Genomic DNA, 23,166 nt, shown 5'->3' on the forward strand with positions numbered 1-23,166 from the left:
ATTAAATGGACAGTTGTCGAATCAGGTGTCCCTTAAAATAGAACCAAACTCTATGAGTGGGTTAATTAATTAAGGTTATTGGTGAAAACACCTATCAGGATTGGCCCAAAGCTAAGGGCATTGGCAACACGTCCTTCGTTTCTTTATCAACAAAGAAACCCGACGAGGGCCTTTGTTGCTGATCCCCTTCTTGCGTGTCATTATCTTCCCCTTTTTCTTGCTTGCCCCTTTAAAATACGTTCAGCCAAAGAAAGTCCGAAGATTGTTTTGTAATGGAATCTCATTTTGTTTAGTGTAATGTTTTAATTTCAAAAATGGCAAAAGAGAGAGTGAAAACATCATTAACGATAAATTAGCAAATAGACGAAATTGAAAGACTCAATAGGGTCAATAAAGAGTTGGAAAGGAGAATCAAAGATCTGATGGTATGGAACATTCTTCACTTTCATGCTCGATTGGAAAGAGAATTACTTTAAGAATGAAAGTTATTGTTAATTGTTTAAAAAATAGGAGAAAAGTGGAATACTTCAATTAGATAATGATGAATTAGTGAAAACTGAACCCGTTGAAAATGATTTGGGAAATAATGGCCAGGAGTTAACCCTTCCAGTTGTGATGCACAATGTCCAAGGCAACCTGTGTAAAGAAAATATAAGTCAAGAATCACCTGTTTCTGAGGTTGTCAATACAAACACCGAAACTACCTTGAAAAAAACTGAAAATATGGGGTTTATAACGCGAAATCCGAATCCGTGTGTTCCTAAACTGAACTACAGTGACAGTTTGCCTCAAAGTGCGCCTTCACCTAAAATTAAGGTTGAAAACCCATTCGAAATGACTCATGACACGAACACGGAGAGCGATTCGCCACGAGAACCTCTTGAAAACAATATTAACATAAACGATTCTTATCGTAAATCGCCAAGTGTTTCGACAGAGGGGGACACTGAGGATAATTCAACTCCATCGAAGGAATTTCGTGTTCCTGAATTGAGTGTTGAAACCGAAAAACATTTGGATCTTTCTCTTGACACAAATGTAGAAAGCGATTCACTAGAAAGAGTCCTAGAAAACGAACTTGATGAAAACCAATCCGAAATCGCCTTGACAGGTGCAAAGAAAAGTGATGGACAAAATCAAAGTGATATATTGTTTGTCGATCCGAGTTCATTGAGTGTGCCAGTGCGTGTTCCTGAAGTAGAACGCAACCCAATTGAACTCTCAGAATTGAACCCCGTCTCTATGGAAAGCGATTTGCCCGAAGTTGCAATTGCAGTTCAACATAATAGTTCGGTGTCCAGCTCGGAGATATTAGAAGATGTCGCTCCAAAGAATCCAGAAGGTAAAACCTCATCGCCTCGTTCGGAAATTGCAGGTAAGTCATTACATTCTTTAATAGTCTTGAGTACCTAGATTGAGATATAATATTTCTAAGCCACTATTTCCGCCTTCTCGGTGTAAAGTCTAGTCGCGTATTTCATTTAACTGCTCGTAATACAATCCGAATGTATTTTCCCCCTCCGAAAAACGCGAATGATGGAGACACGGCCTCCCTGCTTTTGGACGTGATTCCGCATTAAACTTAGATGAAAACTAGTCTTGGGTCGAAAGCCCCTAAGCGATGCCCATTATCAATCGTTGTGGTTGCGCCTTTACTTTTCTTCGACATTGCTTGTTCGTACTGGGATTTGTGCTCCCTGGTTCGAACAACTTGGCATTCTGTTCTTTTCAAGTGCGTCTCCACAATTCTACGTATTTAATGCCTTTTTTTGCAAACTTTATGTGATGAGTACATCGTTAAATCTACCGTGAAAGGTTTTTCTTCATCCAGGCTAAATTAATTCAGTATCAACCTTAGTTAGGATGAAATTTATAACGTCCCATTAAAACGCGAACCAGAGAAACCCCTCAAATGAGATAAGTGTTCCTTTGGAAGCACGCAAGAAATTAATTTGATGAAAATCAATGAATTTACAAATTACACATTTCTAGCCGCCATTTTTCAAGATGTCCACAGATTAAACCAATTTCTTTAACGTCTCTGCAACATTTATTCGGGGGACGGTTAGGCATTGAGTATCAATTAGGTACGACTTTTACTTAACAACACCAGAGTGCCTACTCTGTAAGCTTCGAAAGAGAGTTGTCGATCGACATCTCTCTCGGTCTCGAAAATCACAAAAATGGTATTCTGTCAGAAGTTGTCGAACTAGATATCGACAAGGTTTCGTTTCGAGTAATCCCTCTTGCATGAGTTTTAATCTGAGAGTGAATAGGTGCCCTTCTACATTTATCTCGCTTTGAGTTAAATAATCTGGCTAGGGAAATTATTCGGTGAGTTTTACGAAGACAAGGTTATATCAGAAGTAGAAGAAGAATATCGAGTTTTACTCAGGGTGCCTTTTGCTAGGCAGGGAAACAAAGTGAAAACTAGATGTGACAACAGAGAGTGGGTGCCAGAACGAAAGAAAATGGTAGCTTGTCTGCACGCAGAATCAGCTAGCATTTTATTCTCCGAACATCCGTTGAATTTCAAAATACGTCCTTTCGAGCCAAAGTTTCTCTTGCAATTCAATTTATGTTCATCCCCTTTTTACCTCTCCGTTTGACGATGTCGTCACGGAGAGGTATTACACTGGACGTGTCTGTCACCGCGCTCACGCAATTGCGGGTTTTCTTATTATTTATTGTGAATCAATCGCCTTATATACCCTAAATTTCCAAAAATTGTTAAAGAGGCATGCGCTTGAATTCAAACGTCAACAATAGCTATGTTTAAAATGATTTTATGAATAACGTTTCTTAGAATGCCTAAACTAATATAAAGCTAAATTACTGACGATAAAAGTAATCAATATAAATTATATTTAATTAAGAACAACGTCTCGACTCGTAGAGGTCTATTTTGGTTTCCCAACTTGTTGTTTATAAGGTCGTTTACTCATACTTTAAAAAAAAAACAAAAAAACAATGAGTTTTCGTAGTGCGCTTGAATGTTACTGTATTTTTGATACTATATTGTAAATGACGTATGTGTCGTTTTTATATTTCATTAATAAATTTCTGTAGGGAAATTCAGGAAGAAACGTTCAACTCGGATCAAATATTCTGCTGAATATAAAAGGGGTCCACAACGTCACATTAAGAAGGGTAACGAAGAAAAACCCTTCAAATGTGATCAGTGTGACTGTGTAAGCACGCAGAAGAATAATTTGATCAAACATCAACGCATTCACAGAGGTGAAAAACCCTTCGTATGTGATCAGTGTGACTATGCAAGCACGCAGAAGAATAATTTGATCAAACATCAACGCATTCACAGAGGTGAAAAACCCTTCGTATGTGATCAGTGTGACTATGCAAGCACGCAGAAGAATAATTTGATCAAACATCAACGCATTCACAGAGGTGAAAAACCCTTCGTATGTGATCAGTGTGACTATGCAAGCACGCAGAAGAATAATTTGATCAAACATCAACTTATTCACAGAGGTGAAAAACCCTTCGTATGTGATCAGTGTGACTATGCAAGTACGTGGAAGAATGCTGTGATCAATCATCAACGCTTTCACAGTGGTGAAAAACCCTTCAAATGTGATCAGTGTGACTATGCAAGCACGTGGAAGAATGCTTTGAAAAGACATCAATTTATTCACAGTGGTGAAAAACCCCACAGAATTTAATTAGTGCGAATATGCTAGTAATCGTTTGAGTAATTTGATCATACAATGTTGAAAAACGCCTCAATAGTGATCAGTGGGACTATGTATATGCAGACGGAAGTGTCATTTGATAGTACATAACGTAGAAGTCACATGGATGAATAGATGGAATTAAGTTTTAAGTGTGTAGGACAATAACTATATTTCATTGTTTTGTGTAATGAATGGGAATTGTGTATGTAACAATCCATTAAATTTCTCCATTAGAAATTGTATTAACGGAAGCGCCGCTCATTTTCAGAGACAAGACTCTTGGTGCACTTTACCCAGTTGTAACAACTCCATTTTCAGAACAAATTTTATATTAAGTGTAATAAAATTCACATAGACGATGCCAAGCGCTTTTCCAAACGTTTGAGGTTTTTTCTTTCGAGCTATTTCCATTTCCGTTAACAGTCCCCTCGGAGCTTTCATTAGCACATAAATTGTCGGAAGTTTCTTCAGGTTTTGATGTAGTACTTGCTAAATGTCCTGGATCGTCTTTTGCGTCTTTAATTACTTCAACTTCGTCATCAGCTCAGGTACTAGATGGTTTCAACAGAGACAGGAAAATTGTCGCTAACCCTGATTTTTCCGTTGAAATCAGGCTTGTTGTGTTTTCAGTACTTAGTAGGTGTATCACGTATAGAGGTTTAATGGCAGAATTTTACTGTTTGTTCATATTGTCGCGTATATTTTATCATGCTTTCATTGGGATACGTTTGCATTCCGTATATTGTCTTAGGACCGTTTCAGTGATCAAATTATAATCTAAATATATTTTCGAAAGTTGTTTCTTTGTTTATGTTTATTTTTTCCGAATTTGACCGAGCTGCCTGGTTTATATCGGTAACACTATTGGGAAGTTTTAAAACTGGTTTGATTGAGTTCTTCTATAGACTGGTAAGAACATACTATTCTGGATCCGTAACATCTGAGCTTTATGATTAACCACTATTAAAGCATCGTTACATAGAAAAAATAGAAACAATGGGGGCAATTCTCTAACTTTTTAAGTGAGTTATCTCAAGTGATAACTTTCGTCTAAAGGGTTGTAGTCAACCTCGTGCCGTCTATGAGAGCGCGAAATCTAAATAGGTGATTAGTCATAGGTGTCGTCAAACCTTGAAAAAAAAGTGGCGGATGTTTCGCGAATTCCCCTCGTGCTAATAAAAAACAAGGTGGTCAAGTTAAAATTTCACGGTCATTAGTTCTGGTTTCGAGCCAAGGTTTCTCCTCGCCATTTAAGTTAATCTTCATCCCCTTTTTGTTGATATGCTCGTTTACTCATCAGCACTGTTTCTTTTCTTTCACACCGAGTTTTGGTAGAGGCCTTATCATTACGTTTTTTTTAAAGTTCGCTTGAATGTTACTGTATTTTTGATACTAAATTATAAGTTATGTCGGTTTTATATTTCTTTTATATATATTCTATAGGTAAATTCAAGAAGAAACTTCTTTTAAAGTGTTCTACTGAATATAAACGGGATCTGCAACGTCACGTTAGAAAGGGTAACGAAGAAAAACACAAATGTGATCAGTGTGACTATGCACACAAGTATAAGAGAAATTTGATCAGACATCAAGACGTTCATAGCGGCGAAAAACCCTTCAAATGTACTCGTTGTGACTATAACTGTACACAGAAGATTAGTTTGATCGCTCATCAACGCAATCACAGTAGTGAAAAACCCTTCAAATGTGATCAGTGTGACTTTGCAAGTGCGTGGAAGGGTAATTTGATCGCGCATCAACGCATTCATAGCGGCAAAAAACTCTTCAAATGTGATCAGTGTGACTATGGATCCAGGCAGAAGGTTCATTTGATCAGACATCAACGCATTCACAGTGGTGATAAACCCTTCAAATGTGATCAGTGTGACTATACAAGCACGCAGAAGAATAATTTTATCAGACATCAATTTGTTCACTGTGGTGAAAAACCCTTCAAATGTGATCGGTGTGACTATGCAAGTACGCAGATTTCATTGATCAAGCATGAACTCATTCACAGTGGTGAAAAACCCTTCAAATGTGATCAGTGTGACTATGCAAGTGCGTGGAAGACTCATTTGAAGAGACATCAACGCATTCACAGTGGTGACAAACCCTTCAAATGTAATCATTGTGACTATGCAAGCACGCAGAAGGTTCATTTGATCAGACATCAATTTATTCACAGTGGTGAAAAACCCACAGAATTTAATTAGTGCGAATATGCTAGTAATCGTTTGAGTAATTTGATGATACAATGGTGAAAAAACGCCTCAAGTGTGATCGGTGGGACTATATATATGCAGACAGAAGTGTCATTTTATAGTACATAAACATAGAAGTCACATGAATGAATAGATGGATTTACATTTTAAATGTGTAGTACAGTAATCATATTTCATCGTTTTGTGTAATGAATGGGCCGACACTGTTTATGTAACAATACATTAAATTTCTCCATTATAAATTGTGTTAACGGAAGCGCCGGAAGACTCTTGGTGCACTATAGCCAGTTGTAACACCACCATTTTCAGAACTAATTTTATATTAAATGTAATAAAATTCACAGAGACGATGCTAAAATAAACTATAATACATTTTGGATACGTTTTTCGAATTGTTCCAAACTTGTTTCCAAACGTTTGAGGTTTTTCTTTCGAGCGATTTCCATTTCCGTTATCAGTCCCCTCGCCCCTCGGAGCTCTCATTAGCACATAAATTGTCAGAAGTTTCTTCAGGTTTTGATGTAGTACTTGCTAAATGTCCTGGATCGTCATTTGCGTCTTTAATTACTTTAACTTCGTCATCAGCTCATGTACTGGATGGTTTCAACAGAGACACGAAAATTGTCGCTAACCCTGACTTTACCGTTGAAATCAGGCTTGTTGTGTTTTCAGTATTTATTAGGCTTATCACGTATAGAGGTTTAATGGCAGAATTTTACTGTTTGTTCATATTGTCAAGTTTATTTTATCATACATTTATCGGGTTAAGTTTGCAATCTGATGATTCTGTATATAAAGTAAACAATGAAAGCTTTTTTGTACATTAAAAAACATGTTTTTAATTAATTTCAATTAGAATGACCGAGTTGCAGTTAACGAGACCGGGATAATTCGAAAGTGGAGCTCAATTAGTATCTTTATGCTAAATTTCAAGGTAATTAACCGTGGGGGGGGGGAGATTTAAGGTTTTGGTTTTTTCTCGCAAAAACCTGTATTTTAATTAGCTCTGTATTGTAATTATTTTTTATTAGAACGAGTGATTTGTGAGTGTAGACATATGAATTGATTTCATCGCAAAATACCTACTTTTACAAAAATATTTAGTTTGCTTTTGAAAATTGTTATAGATAGTTTTTGCGGTCCAAGTCTGGCAGAATCTCCGATATTTTCTCGACATAATACTTCTAGAGAACCACAGTTCACTCCATAGCAGTCTTCAGCACACTTGCTCTGGTTCAAAACCAAAGAACTTGGAACATATAAGCCCCCTAGAATTACACATCCACGCTCGAATTTTTCACTTTCCAAGCCCAGTTTTTTTTAAACGATAACTTTATCATTCGTTGGTAACGCCATCTATATTGCTTGAGACGAAATAATTATCTGTCGTCTGCTTTGCTGAAGCTGAACTTTTCTCTTTTGTTTATGAATTTGCGCGCATAGACGCGGTAATGAAAATGTTTTTAAATATTGTTTTGATATTATTTATTGTGAAAAGTAGGCCTATAATATTAAATATGTTTTGAAGCAATTGTAGGCCTATACTTAGCTGTTGTTATTATTGTCCTTAAAATAATATCAATTTGGTAAGCTTTTTTCTAACAGCTTCCATTTTCATTTTTTCATTAAAAATACGAATAACTTTGGAAACTAGAAAGTTCAGATAATGTTTTCATCCAATTTCTTGGGAAAAATGTTTTCACGCATCAGACACCTTTTTACGAGGGATTAAATTTTGAGAGCAATTGTTTTAGAAGCAGTACCACCATCATTTTCAAGGTTTTGTATCCGCAGGCATTTTTTGGTGAGATCAAGAATTTTCACTATGCTCTCCGAAGGATATATTAAACTACCATGATCTCTAACAATTAATCCACTGGTCGACTTGGTCGTAATGCAGTAGTCGTGAAAGCTCTTTCATTGATTGCATTTGAGGACTTTGTACAGTTTCCGTACACAAATCCAGCCAAAATAGTGTCTCTCAATAGGTTTGACCCATCAAAATATAAATGTCCTCTGTTAGCTTTGAGAAAATTTGTTGTCACCTCAGAAAAATTTGGTGACACTGTATTATCACGAGCCAAGACATTTGCACAACCAGAACCCTCAACCAGAAAGGCGTTCTTATAAGCTGCTTTAAATTTTAAAATCGTGGGATTGTTGTTTCATCCACCTTTTGGTCTTGCTACTCCGAAAAAATATGGTTTTGAGACAGTTTGTACGTTGGAAGGTAATTGTTGTTTTGATTAAAACAATATATTAGTAGATATCAACAGATTTTGATGACCCTAAACTATCGCTTTTTTGCTAGCCCGACTATGTTTCCTATAATTAATGATTAAAAGTTTGAAAACACCGTTGGAGTTTCTCAAAAATTTCATTAATAAAATATAATTCCATCTCTTAGGCGTGGGTTTGTGGGTACACGCAAAAGTAATGTAGAATAGCGATTTTGCCCAAGTGACAAAAAACTTTATTTTGGTGACTTTCCGATAGTCAGATATTTGAAAATGATTGCTAACAGGGTTGCCACAGTACCTGGAAAACCTGGAAAAGTCAGGGAATTTAAAAATGGGTTGAAAAGTCAGCGAAATTGATTTAAGTTAGTAAAATTTCTGGGGATAAGAGTAATGAATTGAAAGAGTAATGAAAGTTTTCTCCTCATCCTCTCTTCTTAACACAGAGTGAACTCTTGAGCAATCCTTAAAAATGCTGTCTAGAATTGCTTTTATGTCATAAAAACCTCTTAGACTGTTATTAATAGTTAAAATGTGTTTTAATCATTTTAAGGTAACAAATACATGGGAAAACTTTATGTAGAGGGTTTATTTAATTAAAAGCACTGAAAACGTGCAGCAAAAATTTACGTTTTCGGCCTAAAAAGGTCAGGGAAAATCTAAGAAAAATGTCAGGGAAAACCTGGAAAAGTCAGGGAATTTGGTTCTGAAATTGAAATTTCTGTGGCAACCCTGTACAAATCGCGGTATTTTTCCCTGGAGACCAATTTGATTTTCCAATGGCATTGAGCCATTTTACTAACAAACTGGACTGATCAACCGGATATCTTTATTTGAGTTGCAGTTAGTAATAAAAATAATGTAAAATTGTGGAACAATTTTTGCGCTTTGCTTACTTATGCCAGGAGGAGTGTTCCCATCTGGAACTCCATTCCTACCGAAGTAGTTGGCCAGCCCACTCTTTCTCTATTTAAACTCAAAATACGTAAGTTCCTAAAACTTTAACTCGGATGGAGGGAAAGAAATCCACCAATCCCTATCTCTTTAACCACCTTTTTACTATATTATCAGCTCGTCAATTGAATGGAGCAAAAACAAGAAACATTTTTATTTCTACGTGTATTTTTACATTCCTCAATTGAACATTTTTTGCCCATTTTATACTTGCACACTTTGAAATTAGCGCAAGAAAGTGTTTTTCTCAATAATAAATCGTTTTTATTATGTCATTAAACGTTTAAAAACTATATTTAAACATGTAGTGTATTAAACTAAAAGCACTTTGAAATCGCGCTATTTCCCGCCAAAAAGTTTGAAATTGTTTCATTTTCGCGCGAAAAATCAAATATAGAAAATTCTAGTTATGCGCCACACACATAGATGGCGCTACCGACGAATGATAAAGTATACTTGTTGAAAAAACCGGGCGCGCGAAGCGTAGATTTGATGTGTAATTCTAGGGGGCTTATATGTTCCAAGTTCTTTGTTCAAAACCAGTTTATTAATTAGCCATATGCCTGATCAGCGCCCAGCGGCCAAAATAGGAACTATCATAAGGATGAGCTTAGAGTAGTGGCAATCTATGTTAACTCCCTATAGGGCATAATAAGTCAAACCCTCGGAGATGCCATTACTCCATTTTATACGGAAAAAAAACGTATTTTATAATTTTATAAATTTTACACCTGTAAAATCTTTTAAAAAACACTTGGAACTTGTATTTCTACTTACTTTCGAGGAAATACCACCGTTTTCTGAAGGTAAGAGTCTTTTTTTATACATTTATTAGTAATAAAAACATTTAAGGCGAGCTAAGCCTTGGTCATGTAAAACACGGCAGATTACTGATTAGTGATTAGCGTCGTTTTCAGCGTTGAAAAACGTTATTTTATCATGTTAAAAAAACGTTAGCAACGTTTTAAGGTACTGATATTTAAATATCCGGACATTAAACTGTTACATATTCTTAAAATAAGAGTCGATAATGGTGCCCACCATAACAAACTTTGTTAAGTGTGTGTCTCTATATAAGCCTTGGTCTTGTAAAACACGGCAGCCGCAGATTAGTGATTAGCTTCGTTTTCAGCGTTGAAAAACGTTATTTTATCATGTTAAAAAAAACGTTAGAAACGTTTTAAGGTACTGATATTTAAATATCCGGACATTAAACTGTTACATATTCTTAAAATAAGAGTCGATAATGGTGCCCACAATAACAAACTTTGTTAAGTGTGTGTCTCTATATTTAAAGGCATAAAACAAAATATATCATAAACGTTTTTACCTCTCCGAGTGACGTATGTCACGGAGAGGTTCTGTAACGATCGTGTGTGTCTGTTTGTTTGTTTGTTTGTTTGTGTGTGTGTTTGTGTGTCTGTTGTTACACCCACGTGACCGCGTTCGCAATTTCCAAATCGGAGCAAACGTGTTCGCCATTTCCGAACTGCATTCACAGTCACGGAAATAGCTCCTCTACTTGAGTTCTCACACCACCATCTTCTGGTCTTTGTCCATTCCACAAGGACACCAAACTGTACATACTGGCTTCTAATCACCATTATCTTCTGGTCCTCGTCCATTCCACTTGGACACCAGTCTGTACATACTAGCTTCTAATCACCACCATCTTTTGGTCTTCGTCCATCCCACATGGACACCGGTCTGTACATACTGGCTTCTAATCACCACCATCTTCTGGTCTTCGTCCATTCCACTTGGACACCAGTCTGTACATACTGGCTTCTAAACACCACCATGTACTGGTCTTCCGTCTATTCCACATAGACACCAATCTGTCTCATTGGCTTCTAACTCCATCGTCATCGTTGGGTTTAAGACATTCGCGGCGATCAGCTAGGGTTACGAGAAACGTCTAGCCTCCCTAGGGTGGGTTGTCCACCAAAGGTTTTCGCAATTGCGGTTGTTCTTGCTTTTAGCTGTAGTTCGACACCCTTATATACCACCTATTTGAGTAAGGCAAAGCAACCGGCGTATGCTTCATTTCAAACGCCAATATTAGTCAAGTCTCTCAAGAATGTTTAATTGTTCTTTTTTAAAACGATGTAACGTTCAATAAGGCGAATAACTAACGAAGAAAATATTAAATAATAATTATATTTATTTTAATATTTAAGATAATCTTGTTTCTCAATTCAAAATTAGTACGAAAAGGGTTGAAAAGCTGTCTATTTGATTGTCTGTGTGTGTCCGTCCGTTGTTACACTAGTGCGCCACGTTAGAAGTTCGTTTTGTTTTGATGTGTAAAGAAATCCTTCAGAACCATAATATTCCCTTTATCCTTAATATAAAGTGAATATGTGGAAATATTTTTCGTAATTATGATGCATTTAGTACTTTTGTAGCTTTAAAGCTCTGTTTCATTTTGATATTCCAAAGATTTATTTTAATATTATTATTTGAAATGGCTGTTTATATATTACTTAAGCTATACTACATCTGTATATAGAATAATTCTTGGTTTAGTGATTTCATGAAGGAAGCTAAGCCCTAAACTCCGGCGGGTATATCTAGTATTACCCTCAATAGGCTTAGTGAACTAAAGAGTAAATAATTGAGGCCTGAAGTGAAGCAAACTTTGGGTTTTGATTTTCGTGTCTGAAATGAAGAGACAACAACGGTTCAGAGTGAGCCGAAAGTTAAATACACTCTTAAATAATCAGGTTAAGGTTTTATAATAGAAGAGAAGATCATGGTGGCAATTAGATTAGTAGGGCTAAGCTACAGAGCTTTTAATCTCTTTAGGTGCGCATTGACTAGCAGTGCGTCTAGCTACAATTTAGCTTTGGTATTATTTAACGTTAACACTCATGTTGGCAAACTAAGAATATTGTTGAGGTGAGACGAGACGATAGTGTTTACACTGCTAACCAGTTGTGAATGTAGTTATCAGAATATACGGTAAACAGCTGAAGCGTAGGCTTCATTTCCTGTTCTTTTCCCCATTGACTGATTTCCATGTGTCCAAGATTTACTCTTATTGGATGTAAAATGTCGTCTGCTTTACTGTATATTCGCTATGCTTGGAATACTGCTTCAATATTTCATAAATTTTACTTCAAAAAAGAGAAATAATTCCACATATAGGTAAATAACTTTGTAGTAGTAGACCTCTTGACTCGGAGAGGTAATATTTTGGTTTTCCCAACTTGTTATTTACTTATTTAGGTAAAAATCATGGCTTCAACGCATGTTTGCTGCGTTCAAAACTGTAGGTGTAAAGAACGTTTTCTTTCTTACCACAACTTTCCGAAAGAGACTGCCACTAGAAAGAAGTGGATTGATTCTATAACAACAGCTGTAGGACCTCTGTCCACTGATATCTCCAGTTTACGGATTTGTTCAAAACATTTTACAAAATCAGATTTCTTTCCCACCACTGGAAAGAGACTACGTAGTCGGCTCAAACCGTTCGCGATTCCATCCTTATTTGGAGATCAGATTAATGTAACCGATGAAATTATCCCTAAACTGACTCTCCGTGATTTGACTCTCGAGCAACAATCTGAAGCATTAGAAGAAATGGGAGCGTTGTCCTTTGATTTGGAAGAGATTGAAGAAGCTATTGATGACAATATAATGGTATCCGACTCGCAAAACCCTGATCCTGAAAACCCATTGCCTTTCATATGTCTTCATGAAGATGAACCGCAAGCGCACTCTCAAGCAAGTCAGTCATCTTCAATCCCTAGCAGTGGAATCTCGCTGAAATCGTCATACTCCCCTTACACACCGGGTAAAGTAGAGCTTGTGAAGAAACAATTGGAATACTATCTCTACGTGGCAAAGAAAAATTTTCAGTGATTCGACTTGTTAATGAAGATGCGAAGATTAAGTTTTACACCGGCTTCACTTCCTATCAAGCGTTTTGGGGTTTTTATCAACTTTTGTTGCCTGAATGTGCAAAACTAAACTACGTTGGCCAGGAAGTTTCTCAAATAACCGATAACAGTGATAAAGAGTTTTACGTAGTGGCGAAACCAGGCCCTGCTAGGAAATTAAATCCCATGGAGGAGTTTTTTTTAACACTCGTACGCTTAAGGCTGGGAAGCCAGGAAGAATTTTTAGCCGACCTCTATAATGTTTCGCAGGGGTATATTTCACGAATAATAAACACTTGGATTTTGTTTCTTCACGAACGTTGCCTTCAGTTGCCAATTTGGCCTTCTTTGGAAAGAGCCCTAGAGTTGACTTCGGACAAAGTTAAGAAAAAATATCCGGATTTACGAATCATCGTTGACTGTACGGAATTTAAACTTGAAAAACCCTCCGCATCCGAAGCCCAACGAGAGACATTTAGTGCTTACAAGCATTGCAACACTGCCAAAGCGCTTGTTGGAATGGCTGGGGCTGGTCACTTAACGTATTGCTCAAACCTTTATTGCGGTAGAACGTCAGATAAAAAACTCATTATGCATTGTGGGGTTTTGGACTTGCTGGAAGAGGGTGATGGCATTATGGCTGACAGGGGTTTTGACATTGGCAAAGAAGTTGCTTTGAAAAAGCTGAAGCTGTACATTCCTGAATTCCTTAAGCAACGTGACCAGTTCACTTCTGCAGAACTTTCTGACAGCCGTGATATTGCCAAGGCCCGTATTCATATAGAGAGAGCCATTGGCCGTGTCAAAGAATTTAAACTATTGAAGGGAGATATTCCATTGACTTTAGCCCCTATGTTGGAGAAAATTTTTATAGTGTGCTGTTATTTGTCCAACTTCACTGGCCATTTGGTTTCTCGTTGAAATTTACCGTCAATTTTTTGTGTTTAAGGGTATGTAGAAAGCAAGTGAACGCAATCTTAGGACATCTAGGTAAACTAAATTTGGCGCGGCATTAAAATGATTTGGAACCCGTTACAGACTTAACACAGCTGAAAATTGTGCATGAAACCTAGTTTTTTGTTTGTTTTCACATATCAAAAAGTAATGGAAGATAAAATGAAATCTTTTGTAAATATCATTAAATAAAATACAGTCTTAAATGTTTACTTAAAATCACTAAATGGAAACGTAATCTGTGATAAAAGCTGAAATAAACACTTGTCAGCGTCAGCCAGTAATTTTCATTTTTAGTTGAGGAAGGTTGTATTTTCTAATCTCGTTGATGACCAAACGGTTTCAACACACCACAAAAATCAGGCAAACTTTTGCCCAGAATGTGTACTTACGTTAGTACTTTGAATTTCGCGCCACAACCTAGTAGAGAGAAGAACACCCAAGATCCAACATACTTATTTTCTAGAAGGTCAAGGCCACAAGAACCGTCACTAGCGCATTCTATCCAATAACCTTTGTACAAACTACTAGACGAAATTTTTACAAGGTAACTAGATTGTCATTAAATCTTTTCCAAATTTTAAAGCTAGGCCTACTCCTTTTCTTTGAAAAAACTGAAGAGGTAATATATAGTGTTATTTAAATTTTATATAGGCTAGGCACTTTCAGTTTATTATTATCATTTATTGTAGTTAAAATGTCAAAGAGAAAGGCAGATGAGTCGGTTAAACCGAAAAAGAAAACTTCGGGTTTAGCTTCAAGAAGTTTCGAGGAAGAATCTTCACGGCGCTTGTATTGCATATGCAAACAACCTAAGGATATTACAAAGACGATGATACAATGTAGTTCATGCTCAGAATGGTACCATCTTAGTTGCGTTAATTTGGAAGAAGAGGAGAACCTGATAGAGGAATGGATTTGTCGAGCGTGCGCAGACGTAATGGCTACAAATCCAAACATGTCAAAAGAAGGTGAAAAACGCATTGACCTTGATTAAACTTAGGTTACAAGAATCCAACTGATCCCCCCCGTTAAGTCAAAATAAAAACAAAATGAACCCAGCCTAATGTTAAGTTCAGCTAGCTAGCTAATTGGACCAAGTCATCTTGCGACTTATTGCCACTTATCTAACGCCTTTACAATGCATAGAGGGGTGCAGGGGGCTAGCCCCCACAGCTAACCGACAGCGCCCTATACTAACTATTACATAGTTTATCCTATTCTGGTAGAGAATACTTCCCATCTTTTGCCCTCGCTGGGGTTGTTTAATAGTTACGACATTTACAAAAATTCAAAACTTAAGTAGGAAATTTTTATTTTTAAAGGGCTACTAAGACTTCAAGGGAGAGTTACTCCGCGGGAAGGTTGGGGTGACCAAGTCGGTTTGACTGATTTGGCAGATGGGCTCGCTGAAAGCCACGCAAAAACCAAGCGAGAGAAACTGGAAGGTTTCATGCTATTTAGGGAGGATAAGATCTTGGGTTTGCAAAGTAATATTCAAGGTAAAGTCTTACTTTTAACTAAATCAATCGTGAAAAACAACTAGGTTAAACTCTTCAATCTTCACTTCAGGAAATCTTATATTTATAAGAGCTACATGTGAGGCGGATCGCAGACCTATCAGCTATGACCTGTTTGCGTGTTTCACTATCACCAAAGAGCCCAATCTAGTAAAGTGGATGTCATGCTCATGTCCAGCGGGAAATGACGGGGATTGCAAGCATTCTGTTGCCCTCTTATATCAACTTATTGACTGTGTTAAAGTGAAAGCTGAATCTTTACCATTACGCGGTACTGCATGCACAAGCCGTCTTCAAATGTGGCACGTTAAAAAGCCAAAAACGGATGAGCCTCTCCTTTTCACCGATTTGGAAATCATTAAGCACGACCCAGCATAACCGAGGAAACGACTTTTGGGTAGTTCCATCAGTAGCTTTAATGTTCTGCCTCCAGGCTCTCAGCCTTTATCTAAGGAGAAATTGGACAACTTCGTAAAACTCTTTCAAAAAACTATGAACATTAATTTACCAGTCATTGAAACGATAAAATCTAATCAATGCATTCCAGTCCAACCTAGAATCAATCAAAATACACGTTTGATTGAGAAGTTGTGGGAATGGGTCGATAAGACTCCAGTTAAAGAGAGAAACGAAAATTTCCTCAACCTCACTCACAATGAAACGGCCGTGTTAAAAAGTATAGAAGTGGATTTATCTGGGGAAAAATACATTGAGATTAAAACTCACTTACAAAGTAAATCACACTTTTGGCATAAACAAAGGAACCACAGACTCACAGCATCCATGTTTGGAACATTCACGAAAATGAGAGACTCTACTGACCCTGTAAAAACATTCCTCCAAAAACGAGATTACGTAACGGCAAAATCCTTGGATCATGGATTGAAGCATGAACCCGCTGCTTTTTCAATATTCAGGCAACACATCAATACCCAGTGTCACACCTCTGTGGGTTTGATTGTTAATCCACAATTTTGCTTCCTTGGGGCAAGCCCCGATCGCCTTATACTGGTTGAGGACCAGCTGTACTTAGTGGAGATCAAATGCCCTTACGCTATTTTCAAGAATAAAGAAACTATCAGAGGAAAAGCAGCTTCGGGTAACTTTTACCTTTACATTGACGAAGAAACGGATGAACTGGAACTGAGAAAAACTTCAGACGTCTATCATCAGATTCAGGGTCAGCTTTTCGTGTGTAACGTACCCGTATGCTTTTTGGCAGTATTTGTGCCACCCGATAACATCGAAATCTTGATGATAGAGAAAGACAACCAATTCATCAATAATACCTTGCTTCCAAAATTATCCACTAAATATTTCATTAGTCTCCTACCTCATTTTGCCATAGAATTGTTCGAAAAACCTAAAAAATAAATTTTGCAAGTTACAAAAGTACAGCCTCTTTCACTCTATGGGCCGCCACTTTTTTTCAGAATTACAGAAAGTGCCTACAAGTGCCCTCAGTAGGAAAACTACTAAAGCAGTAGTTTTATAGAAAAAGACTTATATTTAAGTTAATTACCGGTGAAAATGGTTCAAAATTGCATATATATAATAAGTAAAATATGATCTATATTATAAAACATTTTAAAACTTAACTCCGAACTAATTTACTTAAATTTAAGGGTGACTACAACTTACTATTTTACAGAAAATGCTTATATTTAAGTTAATTACGGGTCAAATTAATTCAAATTTACTATACATAATCAGAAACGTTTTTGGTTTAATATACACTACTTAAATAGTTAATAACTAGCTATTATCTCACTTAAATTCAGGGTGTCTACAACACACTATTTTACAGAAAATGCGATTATTTAAGTTAATTACGGGTCAAATTAATTCAAATTTACTATACTTAATCAGAAACGTGTTTGGTTTAATACACACTACTTAAATAGTTAATAACTAACTATTATCTCACTTAAATTCAGGGTGTCTACAACACAATATTTTACAGAAAATGCTTATATTTAAGTTAATTACCGATCAAATTAATTCAAATTACCTACATCTACTAAGAATATTACGCTCTATAATATAAACGCGTTAAAAAATTAATTTCTATCAAATATACTTAAATTAAAGGGTGCATACAGATTATGTACTCGGGAAAGGATGACATACAGGAGGCACTATTTTACAGAAAATGCGATTATTTAAGTTAATTACGGGTCAAATTAATTCAAATTTACTATACATAATCAGAAACGTGTTTGGTTTAACATACACTACTTAAATAGTTAATAACTAGCTATTTTCTCACTTAAATTCAGGGTGTCTACAACACACTATTTTACAGAAAATGCGATTATTTAAGTTAATTACCGATCAAATTAATTCAAATTACCTTCATCTACTAAGAATATTACGCTCTATAATATGAACGAGTTGAAAAATTTATTTCTATCAAATATACTTAAATTAAAGTGTGCATACAGATTTTGTACTCGGGAAAAGATGACTTACAGGAGGCACTATTTTACAGAAAATGCGATTATTTAAGTTAATTACGGGTCAAATTAATTCAAATTTACTATACATAATCAGAAACGTGTTTGGTTTAACATACACTACTTAAATAGTTAATAACTAGCTATTTTCTCACTTAAATTCAGGGTGTCTACAACACACTATTTTACAGAAAATGCGATTATTTAAGTTAATTACCGATCAAATTAATTCAAATTACCTTCATCTACTAAGAATATTACGCTCTATAATATGAACGAGTTGAAAAATTTATTTCTATCAAATATACTTAAATTAAAGTGTGCATACAGATTTTGTACTCGGGAAAAGATAACTTACAGGAGGCACTATTTTACAGAAAATGCGATTATTTAAGTTAATTACGGGTCAAATTAATTCAAATTTACTATACATAATCAGAAACGTGTTTGGTTTAACATACACTACTTAAATAGTTAATAACTAGCTATTATCTCACTTAAATTCAGGGTGTCTACAACACACTATTTTACAGAAAATGCGATTATTTAAGTTAATTACGGGTCAAATTAATTCAAATTTACTATACATAATCAGAAACGTGTTTGATTTAATATGCACTACTTAAATAGTTAATAACTAGCTATTATCTCACTTAAATTCAGGGTTCTACAACACACTATTTTACAGAAAATGCTTATATTTAAGTTAATTACGGGTCAAATTAATTCAAATTTACTATACATAATCAGAAACGTGTTTGGTTTAATACACACTACTTAAATAGTTAATAACTAGCTATTTTCTCACTTAAAATTCAGGGTGCCTACAACACATTATTTTACAGATTCATGGGTGCCTCCAAATATACTATTTTACAGAAAATGCGATTATTTAAGTTAATTACGAGTAGTAATCATACTTAAACTGAGGAAGACAACAAGACTATCGTAATCTTGTCTACTGGGGTAAGAATTTTACCAAAATGTGAATATTTAAGTTAATTAAGTATGAAATTAAATCTAACTTGGATTATAATGCTATTTGAGTGTGATGTTCAAATTAAACACTATAAAAAGAGATTGCATAGTTGTCGAGGGGCCATTAATAAATCACGTCACGTGCTAGGGGTACTAGTATCTTGTATACCCCATATCATGTAATCAAAAAATAATTAGCCCACACAGATGATAGCTTTTGGGTCTAGTAAGCGTCCTAGTCCTATTGTTTTGCGTCATATTTAATAAATTTTAATGTGATCAAATGTCTCCAATATAAGCCATTAAACCATCACATGTCCCCGTGACCAATTTTTTCCTGGATAACTGTTGTGTTAATTCTTTTGTTATTTAATAATTTAATGGTTCAAAACGGAAGAGTGCTGTTGTTTTAAATTGATAAAATAACATCAAAACCATTAACAAAACTTACAAAAATTATTACGTTAATTTATACAGAGTGTTTCAAAAAGGGTAGTTGCATCGAGAAACTGTGTTGCCTTTAAATTAATCATCGCAATCTCAAATATATATGTACCAACTTAGATTGAATTCCATCCAAAATTAAGTTAAATGAAAGCATTCTGATAAAATAGTGTCTTGTAGGCACCCAGGTTATGTAAAATTCAAAAGTTGTAGACACCCAGATTATGTAAAATTCAAAATTTGTAGGCACCTTATATTTGAGAATAATTGCTCAGAATTAACTTTAAATCGCGTTTAAATTAATCATCGCAATCTCAAATGTATATGTACCAACTTAGATTGAATTCCATCCAAAGTAAATCTAAATGAAAGCGTTTTGGTAAAATTGTGACTCGTAGGCACCCAGGTTATGTAAAATTGTATTATGTAAGTTGTAGGCACCTTATATTTGAGAATAATTGCTCGCAATTAACATTAAATTGCGTTTAAATTGAGCACCACATTTATATGACACATTAACAAATTAAATTTCATTACTTTAATAGTTATGTTAAATATTCGCATTTTGGACAGTTCAAAACGCTGTGGCCGTGGTTTTCCTTTAGCTATATTTTGAAGGCACCCTTACCGTAAGTTTAATTGGCACCATTTACTTTTTATAGTGTTTAATTTGAACATCACACTCAAATAGCATTATAATCCAAGTTAAATTTAATTTCATACTTAATTAACTTAAATATTCACATTTTGGTAAAATTCTTACCCCAGTAGACAAGATTACGAAAGTCTTGTTGTCTTCCTCAGTTTAAGTATGATTACTACTCGTAATTAACTTAAATAATCGCATTTTCTGTAAAATAGTATATTTGGAGGCACCCATGAATCTGTAAAATAATGTGTTGTAGGCACCCTGAATTTTAAGTGAGAAAATAGCTAGTTATTATCTATTTAAGTAGTGTGTATTAAACCAAACACGTTTCTGATTATGTATAGTAAATTTGAATTAATTTGACCCGTAATTAACTTAAATATAAGAATTTTCTGTAAAATAGTGTGTTGTAGACACCCTGAATTTAAGTGAGATAATAGCTAGTTATTAACTATTTAAGTAGTGTATATTAAATCAAACACGTTTCTGATTATGTATAGTAAATTTGAATTAATTTGACCCGTAATTAACTTAAATATAAGCATTTTCTGTAAAATAGTAAGTTGTAGTCACCCTTAAATTTAAGTAAATTAGTTCGGAGTTAAGTTTTTAAATTTTTTATAATATAGATCATATTTTACTTATTATATATATGCAATTTTGAACCATTTTCACCGGTAGTTAACTTAAATATAAGTCTTTTTCTATAAAACTACTGCTATAGTAGTTTTCCTACTGAGGGCACTTGTAGGCACTTTCTGTAATTCTGTAAAAAAGTGGCGGCTATGCGCAAATCTACATTATGGCCATGACCAAGGCTTAGCTCGCCTTAAATGTTTTTATTACTAATAAATGTATAAAAAAAGACTCTTACCTTCAGAAAACGGTGGTATTTCCTCGAAAGTAAGTAGAAATACAAGTGCCAAGTGTTTTTTAAAAGATTTTACAGGTGTAAAATTTATAAAATTATAAAATACGTTTTTTTTTCGTATAAAATGGAGTAATGGCATCTCCGAGGGTTTGACTTATTATGCCCTATAGGGAGTTAACATAGATTGCCACTACTCTAAGCTCATCCTTATGATAGTTCCTATTTTGGCCGCTGGGCGCTGATCAGGCATATGGCTAATTGCTTGGACTAGTTTTAAAATTCAAGAAGTGAGGGTTACTGGTCCTCAGGACCAGTTTATTAATTAAGAACAAAGGTCGTGGCCAGTCCAGAAACTAGTTTATTATTTCGGACACTAAGGGGGTCACTGGTCCCAAGCAGCGTGGGAAATAAGGCGGTGGCATAGGGCGAGTGACTAGTTTAAAAATTGCCTGGACCCGTTTAAAAATTAAATCGGAGGGGGGTCAGTGGTGTACTTGACCACTAATAAAATTCAAGGGTAACTGGGTAACCAGAGTCCAGATGTTATCTCAACTATTTTAATTATCCACTGCTTCATTTTAGCAGACGACGCGTCCTGGTCAATGGTCATGGATCAATTTATTTATTCCAGACCAGGGGGGTGGCTGGCCCAATGTCCAGTTTTAAAAAATCATTATTTCCCAAACTGTACTCCCAATTAGGGTGAGAAATAAGGCGGTGGCACTGGGCAAATGACCAGTTTAAAAATTGCTTTGACCAGTTTATTTATTAAATGCCAGGGGGTCCAGTGGTCACCGTGACCACTTTTTAAATTCCCCATCTTTAGTAAGAAATAAATTCCCAGTAGGCTTAGTGGGTTATAGGAATTAATACATATAAAACAAATACTTTTTTTTTGCTCCGTTTTATTAATGACGAGCTAGGGCTATAAATAGCCATACAGCTCGAAGTAGACAACATAACAAGTTACATAGAAGGAAAAAACAATGTACATGAAATTCAAGTAGCGAGTGCTGAATAATCCGCAAATAGGAACCATAAATTATAATAATGATATAAATATAATTGATAATAAAGATTTACTATAGGTAATGGGGTTTTTGATATTTATATGTGTTAAATAAAAATATAATAATAATTAAGTTAGTGCGAGATGTAATTTTAAAAGACGCTTAAATTGGGGAACTGTACGAACTGAAACAATTTCAGGGGGAAGGGCATTCCATATAGCAATGGTCCTTCGAAAGAACGAGTCCCTTAAAACTTTTGAACGTGAGGGGTGCAAGAAAAGCTTTCGACTGTGCCCCCTGGTGCCTTTGGTGTGGGTCGAATAAGTGAAATACTTTTGACTAGGATCAGACAAAATTTTAAAAAGGGTGACCATATCTAAATAAGTACGGCGGATAGTGAGGGAGGACCAACCTAAAGTGGACAATCGGACATCACGGGGGTGGCGCCTTAAAGGGTACGGAATACGGCTAGCCCTGCCCGACACGTCATGATGTAATTTGTTATCTTGTTGGGAAGTAGGGTTCCAAATTTGACTGCCAAACTCTAAAATCGGCCGAATGTAGCATTGAAAAAGACGCGTTAATAAAGGGGGGGCTGATACCTGGGAAATTGGCCTTGATTACTGATAGAAGATTATTGGCGCGCCTACAAGAACCCTGGATATGGGAATGAAAGGACAGGTTGTGGGTTAGTGTTAATCATAGAGATAAGTCGCGACATTCATTAATAGACAGTATATAAAACCTAGAACCATTTCAGGGCAGCTCTGACTTTATGTAACAAGACGGCCCAAGGGCTGGGCCATAATAGTAGCCACATCGTTATGTACAAAATATTTTATGTTTCTGTCGTTTTCATTCACGACGAAATCAACACTTTCATCCACCAACGTGCCCATGAGGCCCTCCGAAAGGGTGATGGAATGTTTCTTGTAAAGTGGCGACTGAAGCAAAGACCTAAGCGCGGCTAAAATGTGCTTAGGACGTACTGTTTCAAACAAAAATGGGTTATTGTACTGCATGCGACGCATTAATTTAACCTGTATTGTATGCGTGTTGTCAGGGAGCCTTGGTAAAACGGAACAAGAAGTGTCTACGTTACAAGGCACGTTAACAACAGTTCCCTTCGATCCTTTTTGCAACCAAGAGATCGTATTTGAATGAATGGAATTCTAGGGCTAACAAGTCGTTGTTCAAGATTAGATAACCCTGTAATAATCTCACTTACGACGGGAAATCGAAAGCCATTAAGGGGACTGAATTTTGGAAGCAACCCTTTAGATACGGTT

General features: G+C 35.8%; 3 protein-coding genes and 1 long non-coding RNA gene across 6 annotated transcripts in view; 3 read left to right on the forward strand and 1 right to left on the reverse strand.

Moving 5' to 3' along the window:
* Positions 1–23,166, forward strand: part of LOC149679374 (uncharacterized) — a 64,011-nt gene that overhangs the window by 10,472 nt on the left and 30,373 nt on the right. The window lies entirely within an intron of this gene.
* Positions 292–6,267, forward strand: LOC149679377 (uncharacterized). 2 transcript variants are annotated; one of them, XM_089835081.1, is made up of 3 exons: positions 292–425; positions 511–1,375; positions 5,139–6,267. In XM_089835081.1, exons 1-3 carry the CDS (start codon positions 423–425, stop codon positions 5,909–5,911), a joined length of 1,641 nt encoding a protein of 546 aa, XP_089691207.1. In that variant the 5' UTR covers positions 292–422; the 3' UTR covers positions 5,912–6,267. The 2 variants fall into 2 exon arrangements, with proteins under 2 accessions (XP_089691207.1, XP_089691208.1); XM_089835082.1 differs by lacking the exon at positions 5,139–6,267 and adding an exon at positions 3,070–4,655.
* On the reverse strand, positions 11,244–16,361 carry LOC149679378 (uncharacterized). Its single transcript, XR_016365757.1, has 4 exons — positions 16,246–16,361; positions 16,124–16,163; positions 15,978–16,022; positions 11,244–15,917 (listed from the first exon to the last, which is right to left on the reverse strand). It is a non-coding gene; the product is annotated as an uncharacterized LOC149679378 (long non-coding RNA).
* LOC149679379 (uncharacterized) lies at positions 14,307–16,827 on the forward strand. The gene is made up of 3 exons (XM_089835124.1): positions 14,307–14,920; positions 15,275–15,451; positions 15,522–16,827. The coding sequence occupies exons 1-3, from the start codon at positions 14,647–14,649 to the stop codon at positions 15,845–15,847; spliced, it is 777 nt and encodes a 258-aa protein (XP_089691250.1). The 5' UTR covers positions 14,307–14,646; the 3' UTR covers positions 15,848–16,827.

Source organism: Phalangium opilio, unplaced genomic scaffold (genome assembly GCF_054372755.1).
Source record: "Phalangium opilio isolate 3A_F unplaced genomic scaffold, DU_Popi_V2 ptg000041l_1, whole genome shotgun sequence".
Lineage (NCBI taxonomy): Eukaryota > Metazoa > Arthropoda > Arachnida > Opiliones > Phalangiidae > Phalangium > Phalangium opilio.

Coding starts and splice junctions, on each gene's coding strand:
- LOC149679377 (XM_089835081.1), top strand. Junction 1,376..5,138: donor GCCTCGTTCGGAAATTGCAG/GTAAGTCATTAC, acceptor TATATTCTATAG/GTAAATTCAAGAAGAAACTT.
- LOC149679379 (XM_089835124.1), top strand. CDS start 14,647: ATGTCAAAGAGAAAGGCAGATGAGTCGGTTAAACCGAAAAAGAAAACT. Junction 14,921..15,274: donor TCCAAACATGTCAAAAGAAG/GTGAAAAACGCA, acceptor TTATTTTTAAAG/GGCTACTAAGACTTCAAGGG. Junction 15,452..15,521: donor TTTGCAAAGTAATATTCAAG/GTAAAGTCTTAC, acceptor TCTTCACTTCAG/GAAATCTTATATTTATAAGA.